Source organism: Cicer arietinum, chromosome 1, assembly GCF_000331145.2.
Source record: "Cicer arietinum cultivar CDC Frontier isolate Library 1 chromosome 1, Cicar.CDCFrontier_v2.0, whole genome shotgun sequence".
NCBI classification, from domain to species: domain Eukaryota; kingdom Viridiplantae; phylum Streptophyta; class Magnoliopsida; order Fabales; family Fabaceae; genus Cicer; species Cicer arietinum.
This window is the reverse complement of record NC_021160.2, coordinates 53,973,873-53,985,211: the sequence shown is the minus strand read 5'-3', so window position 1 is coordinate 53,985,211 and position 11,339 is coordinate 53,973,873. Positions and strand designations below refer to the sequence as shown.

Genomic DNA, 11,339 nt, shown 5'->3' with positions numbered 1-11,339 from the left:
GACGTTCTTCACGACCTCTATAAAAAAGCCAACTACTCAAAGTTTCAAACTAATTAGCCAAAGGAATTGTGCAACTTTGATTCCCTAACCACACTAAGGGATACATAGGACTAATTAGTGTTAACTGGTCGAAAATCTTACCTCGTTTTTTTATAAGATAGATTGACGAACCGTTCCGTTAACTTTTTAATTTTTTTATTATTAATTTTTATAAAAACTATAGAAAAAGTATAAATAAAATAAAATTAAAGACCATTCAAAGAAATTAAAATATAAAACTAATGAGAATCAAACAAAAATATAAAAATTATCATTGAAACTTTCATGATTCATCCTATAGAGTGTGATATGAAATATTTATGACTCCACCGTACCAATTAACAAACTATTAAACTATTAGAACAGATGAAGCTAAAATCATGAATTCATAAAATCTTAATAAAGTTCTCTAATATTTTGTGGATTGCGTAAATAATTATTCGTCAAAAAATATAAAAAATATTAATATTTATATTAATCATAAAATTAATTACATAATAGCTTAATTGAATTAGATTAAAAATAAGAGAATTTTTTTAAAATAAATTAAGGTTTTTGATTAAAAAAAATGTTTTTTATTTAGACTCCTATGGACCAACTCGGTCGGAGACCTAGATCACAATGTATCACTAACTAGGTCCCTCTAATTCTTTAAACAAGAACAATACTAAATTTTATTTATCTTATTTAAATGCAACATTTAAATTCTTTATTTTTTTCAATTTGAGTCATTAATCATATTTTAAAATGTTTACATCCAATCATTATGTCATATATTTTTTATATTTAATTATTTAAATTAAATTTAATTATAAATTGATTTTACCTATACGATATTGGTTCCAAACAAAATTACAAAATAACTAAGAATGTCTAAATTTTGATACTACAAGATCTAATTTAATATTAAAAATAAAATTACAATAACCAATGTGGTGGGATAAAAGAAAATAGGGGAAAAAGAACATAAAAGAATAAAGATTTAGGATTGACACGTGGTTGAAAGGTGGGACCAAGTGGAATGATATTGCACAAAAAGAAACAAGTGAGTTGAGAGAGGGGGTAAGTTTCGGTGTTTTTCATCTCTCCCACTTCCTCTTCCTCTTCTATTTCTTTCACCTCACTCATATGCACCACAAACCTTCTACTCCTCATTCCTATTTTCTTCCTTCACTTACTTTTATTCTTTCTTATTTCTTATTATTCAACCTTCCAACCACCACCACCGCCACATCTAATCTAATTCAACATCACCAGATGTGTGACCACCACGACTGGGTCAACTTCGCCATGGCAGACGATTCCATCGTCGCAGACCTCCTCCTCCGCCTCAACCGCCGTCAACCACAGCCCTCTCTTCAACTGCACTGGACAGTTCGTCAGCGACGCTCAAGGTCCCTTCCGAAGCACGCTGCAAAACCTGAGTCCACCAGGATTAGTCCCACCACCCCGCTTTCCTGGAACGGTGCCACGTCACCAAGCGAGGAATCCAGTCTCCCGGCCAAATTCGCCGAAACATCCAAATCTAATACTATGGTTCGTTTATTTTCTTTTCTATTTTACTTTTATTTTTGGATTTTCTTATTTTTCCGTTGAGGGCGTGTCTTAGACTCTGAGTTTGAGAAAGTGTCGCAGTTTCTTTTCGAATACTGAATGGACGAAAATGCCACTTCACGAGACGAGGTTCTGTTATTATTATTTACTTTCCCCCTTCTTCGTATTTATTTACAATCCTACCCTCGGTGCCTCTCCTCCGGTCACCGTAACCACCGTCTCATTCATTTACAAAGTGCAACTTCCATGTGGCCTTTTTTTCATTATTTATTTAATAATAATTGCAAGAAAAAGTGTATATTTAATTAGTAATTACTCAGGCAAAAGGAGTGACTTCGGATTCAAGTCTCAACAATAACGAACGAATTGAAGTCAGATCAGAGAATTGAATTACTTTTATCACGTTTTTTCATCGCCACTTATTCCTTCAAATACGTGTCAATGCTATGCAATGACGGAAAAGCCCTTCGTTCGTAGTATTCCGCCTTTGTCGGAAGGAAGTTTCAACTGATTTTGATATGTTTAATGTGGGGCTAAACTGAAATGGGCTTATCGAGCGTGTCATGATAGATTCCCCGCAAGGGGTAGTTGAGTAAAATCCTGACGCCACAATATTATAATAATTTTGGTAGCGTGTTTTGGTGGCAAATAGTAGTAATTTGTTTGGTGTAGTTGTTATGCACTTTTTCGGGTGTTTGCAATTGCAATTTTTGTTTGTGCGTATGGTTTGGGCTTTAGGGTAGGCGAACTGTATGGTGTCAGACAAACGCATGCCTTTCATTTCATTAATTGTTCATATTTTTTTAATAACTATAATAATATGGAGTAACAGTAATTGTTGACTAATCCTGGTTCTGTGTCGTCATTTGTCACTCACAATTTGAGCATAACCTTCTGCTTGTGCTCGCCTCAATGTCAAATCAGTAATGCCGGTTGTTACCAACACATCATTGACGAAAAGCAAGAATTACACTAAGTTTAAATTACAATTAATTTTTTAACTTTTCATTTATATTTATGTTTATATTGACATCCTATTTATGTTTAATCACTTATCAACAATCTCATAGTGTATATTAATAAAAAAATCTCATAGTGTATATTATAAAAAAAATAAAAATTGGAGCCCTCTTAATTGAAGACATGTGCCAATATTTTGTGTGCCCGCCTTAATGGACGACCTTGTGAAACAGTAATAGTATTACTACTATTTGTTTATTAATAGGAGAAAGAATTTGTAATTGGTATTGGTGGGTTATTTGTGAAATAAGAGTTGATGATAAAAATAAATGGAAGTAGTATTAGTACTACTTTGGGTCCAAAATAAATAGCAAAAAAATAGAAGGAAGATGCGGGGGAGCAAGGGTAAGCAAACCACCTGTTGGGAAAGGCAAGAAAGTTGGAAAAAAATAATTAGGGAGGGACCCTTTTATGTTAATGCCACCAACGAATATAGCTAGCTAGCTGCTTACTCTTACTTTGGAAACTCACAGACGAAAAGTAGGACCATCGTAATTTCTCACCAAATCCACACGATCAAGCCTAGCTACCTAATGCCTCCTTCTTTATTAATTAATCTCCATCCGTTTTTCAAACACATTTTTTTTAACATTTTAATTGTGGAGATGTTGTAAAAAGCACACATATTTTTAATTAATTGGGATTGGAATTTCCGGATGCATGTAATATGATGGATGATACTTATTGAAGCACACCAATGTAGGGTATAATTAAATGGCATCGCCATTGATTTATTAGATTATGATACACTTCAATAAAGCAAGTATGGTTTTTATTCTCTCCTGCTCCTCAATCCCTCTAAAAGTAGTATAGTACTGTAATATTAATACTTGGTAGAAATTTGAGAATTTAGAGAGAAATGATCAAAGTAGCTTTGGAAGCTTAAGATTGAGAAAAGTTCATAAGAAATCATTTTGACAAAAGATAGTAAAAATAATACAATGAGCTCTCATATAGAATCAATAACTACCAAAACTAACAACTAACTAACTCTAGCTGATTAACTCCTAACTAACCAGTTCAATCTAACTAATTCTTAACTAATCAGTTGGATGACTGCTCTTAACAGTACTTGTTAGAATTATGAGTTATCCTCAATTTGCTTTTAAAATAAATAAAATGTCTCAAGTTCAACTCTCGAATATTTGGTATTTTGTAGGTCGCTGATCCAAAAGAAACAGTTACTACTACAAAGTCAAAAAGAAAAAAGGTGAGTATAAGAGCTCTCTCTCTCTCTCTCTATATATATATATATATATACACACACACACACACTCACACACACCCGATGTTCCCTCTGTTTTTGGTTGCCTGCTTAACATATCTTGATGATGCTTATCATGTTTGCAGACTTTAGCTGAATTAAAAGAGGAGGAGAGTTTGTTGTTGAAAGAAAGGAGAAATTTGAAAAATGTATGATCTACTGTTGCTTTCATATATATCTTATTCTTGTTTCACAAGTGTCCCAACCCTTCAATTTAGAAATATAGTATTTGCTATGTTTTGTTCATTAATAAATATTGGTTGAATTTCTTAATAGGAACTGGTATCTTTGCGTCTAACTGTTGAAAAAGAGAGAGCCACAAATGAAAGCTTAAAGAGAATGAAGGTGACCTCTCCTATTCTCTTCTATTGTATTCTGTATTAATCTAGATCTAATATTGTGCATTAAAATCTAATATGCCCTAGCCTTTTGTAACAGTTTGATTTCGAGTCGCAACAGAAATCTAATACAGCTATAACCTCTGAGGTGTATGGGAACATTGTCTATAGTCATCCATCTACTTCACCTGTTAGCGCTACAAATGCTTCTCAGAAAGTACAAGAGATCGGTAACCAAGAACCTAAATATGTTCTCCCAGACCTAAACTTGCTTGTCGACGAAGATTTAAGTTCCAATATGGTGCATTGTATTAGCTAATGAAGGATTAGAGTTCCAATGGTATTTTGCATACCAACATCTCCTTATGGTATGTTTAGTCGTATCAGTTTGAATCCTCTGTAGCCATCCGGCCAAATCTCAGCCATTGAATTTGGGTGCTTTTAACATGTGAGTCAGTCTAACAAAATAGGTTTTTCTAATGTAAGTGTAGACACTAAACCATTCACTTTCTCCACCTAGTCAAAACTGAGTGTGGTTTTTATTCATCAAGGTGTTGTGGTTGTCTAGAATTCCCAACACTTCAGCTTTAGTTTTATTTTTTATTCGTTTTCCATTGTGGCAACACTCTTCCCTCTTTATTATAGAAATTCATTCATAAATGTAATTAGGAGTTCTACAAATAATTCAAGAATTTTGGTTCTTGTAGTGAGGTTGTCTGTATCTATTATGAGGATATAAACTTTACTCTTTGGGGGGAGTCTCAAAATTAATTCACTAAAATAGAGGCGAACTTTTGTCTATTATTGGCAGACTTCTGTTATGGATAGTTAGCTTGATGCATCATTCAATGGTTAAAGGATTTAAAAATGTAGGGATCAAAGGATTAAGATTGGTTTGATTGACAAAACCACCACATTGAAACTATCTAGAAATGACATGGAATGTTTATACTAATATCATTGCCAATTAGAGACTGAAGGTGAAGAAAATGAAGGCAAGAAGAGAGAGATAACAGTAAAGTCGTTAAAATAGTTAATTGGTATTCTACAAATTTAGGTATCACAATTTCAAAAAAGGTGGTTCAATCAATACCAGTATTGTAATGAGTAAGAAATGAAAATAAAAGACTAAAGTTTCTCCAAATAAAGATAGATAAAAATGGTAACTAATCTACTTTTTTCAGAACGACATTTGTTCTGCTAGAAAACATTGCCATCTTGGCTCAATCCAGCTGCAATTCAAGTGTTATCTAACATGACAAAAATTCACAACTTTATTTTCAAATGTGTGGGTAGATCTTTGTTTCTAAAGAATAAAATACAATACTCTGGCGATAAAATCTGGTTAAGTTTAATATTAATTGATTAGCTGTAATTCAGATGTATTAAATGATCAAGTTAATGCATAATCGATCAATGAGGCTTAGGTAATCGATTAAGTTAAGAATCAGAAATAGAAACCAACTATAACAGAATGTACAAATTAATACAAAAGCACAATCTCATATATGTGTGATATACAACATATAGATATACAACACTATTGTGTATAGTCAAGACAGAGCCATGAACTTAACAACGTCCATGAAACCCAACAGATTCAGTACATCCAAGATAAATCTTGCCTAAACGACACAAACTTTGCAGCTCCTTGGACACCTCTTTCAGAAACTTGAGGACAATCTTCGACAGCCAAGAAATCCAACTTGAATGATCCAACAAGTGGCTTTAATCCATCATCTGAGATTCCCAAACACTTGTGTAACCGTAAAACACACAATCGGGGAAATTGACTCACAAGCTGTAGCCCCTCATCACTAATCTCTTGGCACCTCACAAGTTCAAGAGATTCAAGATGTTCTGCAGTGCAAAGAGCTTCCATTCCAACATCACTAAAAGAGTAAACATGATCAAGGGCAAGATGCCGAACCGGGCATTTTCGAATTAGGCAATATATTCCACTCAATGTGAATGAGGATGATGAAGGAAACTCTCCATCAGAAAAAGATATTCTCACTGATTCAAGCTTTGAGCAGTTTTGAGCCAAGGCTTTCAGGCTCTCATCTGTTAATCTCAAATTATTATTCACCAAGGAAGAAAGAGAAAAATCAGATGGAACTCTAAACGAAACCGACCGAAGGTCCCTTGATCTTTCAGACAAGCAAATTATGTCAAAGTCCCTTACACCAACACACATATCCAGGTGAATTTTTCCCAAGTTCTTGCACTTGCCCAACACACAAGCAAGTCCTCTACCAGGACTTATGATGCAATTCACCAAACTTAGTTCCAACATATTTTCACAAGGTACATGCTGCTTTTGCCACCTATCTACAGACAGTCGGTCATAAACTTTCATATAACGGTAATTCGCATCGACTTCAAACTGCAACCTTTTAAGTTTTTGCCAACCATGGCCAAGCTTAATCAAATCACCTTCACCAATGGCCCTACAGTTCTTAATAGAAAGATCCTCAAGTGTTCCAAGTTTCCCAAGGTATTCAAGCCACTCCACACTGCTCACATTGAGGCACCTTATAAGATGAAGCCTAGAGAGATTCTTGCAACCGACAACGAGCGACAATATTCCACAACCGGTTATTCTGGGAGTAAAATTCAACCTCAACGACGACAGTTTGGAAGACGAAGCCAAGTAACGGAGACCGACATCGGTTATAAAAGTGCAGTAACTTAAGGAGAGATCAAAGAGTAAAGGACAATGATTTGCAAGAATGAAAAGACCCATATCATCCAATTGTTTTCCTAACTTAGACATCCAACCAGAATATGTGATCTCTACTTTGGACAAATTTAGAAACCTAGTACACAAACATGTTAATGCTTCATTTGCAGGATCCATTCCACAACCAACCTTAAGAGAATGCCTCTGTGCATTATCTAAATAATAAAGCCTTTTACAAGCTAGGGAAACATTGTTTCTGTCACTAGTTTTCTTTATTCTACTCAATATTTCCCAAACTAAATGCTCTGGTAGATTATCCATCAAATTATTCTCCTCTGCAAAAAATTATCAACATAAAATCCTCATCTCAGATTCATAAATTACATACTTTTTCGACACAAAAATTCATTTATTTTTTTAATAATCCAAGTATCTAAGAGCATGAAATATAATTAAGGAATCAATCAGATCTGACAGGAATTTCGAAAAGGAGTGAGTAATGATTAATTTAATTGGGATATCTAAAATCAACAAATTGGGTAATTGAGAATCGGGTGTGGTGTGGTTTAAAATTGAAATTGAGAAACAATAAAATTTTAATTTTAAAGGGAGATGAATGATGATAGTATTAATAAATATATTAATGAAAGAAGGAAGTGATGAATGAATCGAATCAAATAGCTTACTTGTTCATATGATGGATCAGAGTTCTGCAATGCCTTACCAAGGAACCAAACCGAACCAAACGATGCTAAACGAAAGTTGCTAATTGTAATAAGGTTAATTATAATTTTTTTTCTATAAATTTATATAATTAATTAATTATCATCATAAATTTATATAATTGTGAATTTTAAATGCAGAATATAAAATAATAATATTAGAATTTTGCAGTTGATTTATGGCTTAAAAGAATAAAATTAATTATAATTTTATTCCTTTAATTTAATTAATTATGAAAATTAACATCTTATTTTAAAATTGATCGTGTTGGTCCATTTAATATCACAATTGTATAGTTTTGATCCAACTCGGTTTGGTATTCTCACAACCCTGATTTAATTTGTTTAAATATTTTTAGCCAAATAAATTATTTTATTATATTTATAATTTTTAATGAACTGAAAATTGATACATACGCATGGATATGGCCCCCAAAAGATTGTGATATGAACCAAAATGTAGGATTTTAAAATCGTAAGAGTATTTTTGTGGTCTAATTAAAATAAAAGATAAAAAATATAATTAATTTTTGTATTAATTAAGAGCATCTTTAAGGGTGTTTTTTTTTAAAGACCACTTCCTAATTCCTATTAGCCACCCTATTGAAGATATGAAAAAAATATGAGTGATTAAAGGAAGAGTAGATATAAATTTTAATCGATAAAAAAAGTTTGTTAAAATGTTTGTTACCGACAATTTCATTGAAAAATAATGTTAAAAAATTATAAATAAGTGATGTGTAAGTGTAAAATCTACTTAAATAGTCAAATAAATATAATACTATTATGAGTGTTATAAGATAAATAATGATATCTTTTTATGGATGAAGTGTGTTATTAAATGCTAATTCAATGGATTTCACGATCCAAAACAATATCCCACTCTTTGTTTCTCTCAAAGCGCTACTCCAATTTAAGTCCAAGACAAAAGAAGGAATAAAATTATAATTAATTACAATTAATAATAAAATTTTGAATGAGGTATGGATGTTATTAAAGAAAAATGCTAGCTCAATGGATTTCACAGCCCAAAACAATATTGTAGTCTTTGGAGAAATATATTACACACGAACACTTAAATACTATACTCCTACGTTTAAATTTAATCCCACCTTTCACTATTGGATTATGAATATTCGGTACCAAATAACACAATTTGAACATTTTAAAGGTGAAAATATCAGAATTTCGAATTTTCATTTTGAATAATCCAAAATTTCATATGTTTCACGTTTAAAAATATCAAGAACAAATAATTAATTTGTTCTTAAAGAAATTAACGTCTACCTAACTCACACTAGCATGAAACAAGCCCGAAACAAATAATAATTAATTTTCATTTTGGATAATCTGGAACTCCAAATATTTATTCATAATATAATTTTTTTTTATATGTAGAATCAAACTCAAAAAATGAATTGATTATAATTTTAAAGGATTTAAATAAATTCTTCAAATTTTCATGTACTTATAATATGCTTAAAATTAAATATATATTAATTATAAATATTGATCATCACATGATGAGTGTGTTTGAATTATAAATAATATAGTATAGTTAAACAAATTCACATAGGTGAAAGTATTTCAATTCTTCATATAAAAGAGTGGTTTGATCAGGCCCGACCAAAGTACAAGGCCCTAGCCTTAAGTTTCCCAAAATTGGCCCAAATAAAAAAGCCTAAAATGTATTTTGTTTATATATATATCAAAACATTTGAATAATGTGATCTATGTATTTTGTTCGAATCTCATACAGATCATCAACAACTTTCTCTTTTTTCAATTAAATTCCTTTTATAACGTTATTTTCAATTAAATTATTTTATTTTTTACATGATCGTTTTTAATTAAATTCCTCTGATTGCATTTGGTAGTTTCTTGATTTATTATGTTTTATTTTCTAAACAAAAAATAAAACATTAATTTTTTTTGGTTTTTAATTAGTAGTCAATATACTTGTAATCGCACTTCTTAAAAAACGCTCTTTATACTAGTTATGAAAGAATTGATATAACTATAGGGATCCAACGGAAATGGTGGATCCTCTTTTCACTTTCTCTATAAATATAAATTGGATCATATGTAAACTTATACATTTACTTATCAAAGTATGATAAAAAAAATTGGGAGAAGATTTTATCCTATATAATTGTCATTCAATATCATTCAAGACCACCACACTCGAGACTGATTCATAACCGTGTAGGTTGAACCATCGCACAAGACTACAAAATTTAAAGATGTAAAATATTAATTATATATTATCAATATTTATAAATTATTAATTCAATTACAGAATAAAATGTTTTCATATAATAAATTCTATCACATTAAACTCAAAAAAATAAACTTAAAAAAAAATATATATCTTTCTTCTTCTCATTATATATAGTGTTCATGATATAATATGTTAATATAATATTTATTTTATTTATTTCTTACAGCAAATTCATATAGAAACCATTTAATTTAATTCGAATGAATACACTTGGTTGTTGCTATAAGCCTAAATTGTGATTTGTGAGTAGTGTTTACTGAATAACTCTATATTTAATGAATACATAATAATATTTATTAAATTTTATTTTATTTTAATATTTAATCTAACCTTTTAGAACATCTAATATTATTTTATATTATATTTTAAATTTTATTATATAATAAGACATTTAAATGTGTTAAATATTAATATAAATTAATATGTTAATCATATGCAAATTTATGATTTAACATAAAAAATATTGTCATAACAATAATATTAATAATAATTATTTATTATTAATTAAATAGGTCAATTAGGTAGACTAAGTTAGCCCGACTTATATATAAAAGAAAACTGGTATAACCTAGATCAATCATAAACTAAGTTAGAGAACTCAATCCTCAGAATTTCACTCATAACGATATCACAAATGAAGAAAAGAGTCGCAACCACTCACAAGCCAAAACAAAAAGTACACATGTAAATTATTTTTTTGGGTAACGCTCCGGTTCTTTAGAAAAATTGGAATTTAATAATTTAAAGTTCAATCTGATAAATAAAATTTAATAAGAAATTATTTCAGTCAATATTTAATTCTCTTAAATAATTTCATTTTTAATTTAATATATTAACAACTTAAATTAAAATAATAATTTTTTTTATTGTTCAATTATCAAAAAAGTTTCACGGTGACTCGAATAAAAATCATCAACCCAGTGATTAGGGGTGGGAATAGGCCAGGCTAGGCCAGGCTTTGAAAGGCCTGAGCCTGGCCTACGATGAATTTTTTAGGCCTAAGCCTGGCCTACGGCCTATCATAGGCTTTTTTTTCGGCCTGAGCCTGGCCTACGGTCTATCATGGTCTGGCCTGTAAGCCTATTTAAAAGCCTTATTCGCATTAAAATATTTAAATGTTATATTTTATATTTTTGTTTTAAAAAGGTTAAATTAGGCCTTTATATACAAGGAAAATTAATAAAATTATAATCAAATCTAATAAAATTATAACTAACAAGTTTGTAATGCAACAACCTTCCCATAAAACAAAAAAAAAAATGATTTTTTATTTAAAAAAATATATTTTTTCTTGAAACAAACCCACTCACTATGCTCTCAAACAAACTCACCTTATTAACTGATTTTTTAAAAATACGAAACAAGCACCCTTTAAACCCTAAAAAATGATTTTTGATTTAAAAGAATAGATTTTTTCTTGAAACAAACACACTCACTA

General features: G+C 30.6%; 2 protein-coding genes across 2 annotated transcripts; one reads left to right on the top strand and one right to left on the bottom strand.

Moving 5' to 3' along the window:
• The first annotated feature begins 1,092 nt into the window (after positions 1 to 1,092).
• Positions 1,093 to 5,019, top strand: LOC101500888 (uncharacterized). The gene is made up of 5 exons (XM_004486569.4): positions 1,093 to 1,575; positions 3,773 to 3,823; positions 3,964 to 4,026; positions 4,154 to 4,222; positions 4,316 to 5,019. Exons 1-5 carry the CDS (start codon positions 1,168 to 1,170, stop codon positions 4,532 to 4,534), a joined length of 810 nt encoding a protein of 269 aa, XP_004486626.1. The 5' UTR covers positions 1,093 to 1,167; the 3' UTR covers positions 4,535 to 5,019.
• A 679-nt stretch (positions 5,020 to 5,698) lies between these two features.
• On the bottom strand, positions 5,699 to 7,680 carry LOC101501215 (F-box/LRR-repeat protein 14). Its single transcript, XM_004486570.4, has 2 exons — positions 7,585 to 7,680; positions 5,699 to 7,233 (listed from the first exon to the last, which is right to left on the bottom strand). The coding sequence occupies exon 2, from the start codon at positions 7,217 to 7,219 to the stop codon at positions 5,816 to 5,818; it is 1,404 nt and encodes a 467-aa protein (XP_004486627.1). The 5' UTR covers positions 7,220 to 7,233; positions 7,585 to 7,680; the 3' UTR covers positions 5,699 to 5,815.
• Between the last annotated feature and the right edge of the window lie 3,659 nt (positions 7,681 to 11,339).

What these genes read in the sequence shown, in the direction of transcription:
- LOC101500888 (XM_004486569.4), top strand. Translation starts at nt 1,168, where the DNA reads ATGCACCACAAACCTTCTACTCCTCATTCCTATTTTCTTCCTTCACTT. An exon ending in CAAAGTCAAAAAGAAAAAAG is followed by an intron (nt 3,824 to 3,963) that starts GTGAGTATAAGA and finishes TCATGTTTGCAG; the next exon opens with ACTTTAGCTGAATTAAAAGA. An exon ending in AAAGCTTAAAGAGAATGAAG is followed by an intron (nt 4,223 to 4,315) that starts GTGACCTCTCCT and finishes CTTTTGTAACAG; the next exon opens with TTTGATTTCGAGTCGCAACA.
- LOC101501215 (XM_004486570.4), bottom strand. Translation starts at nt 7,219, where the DNA reads ATGGATAATCTACCAGAGCATTTAGTTTGGGAAATATTGAGTAGAATA.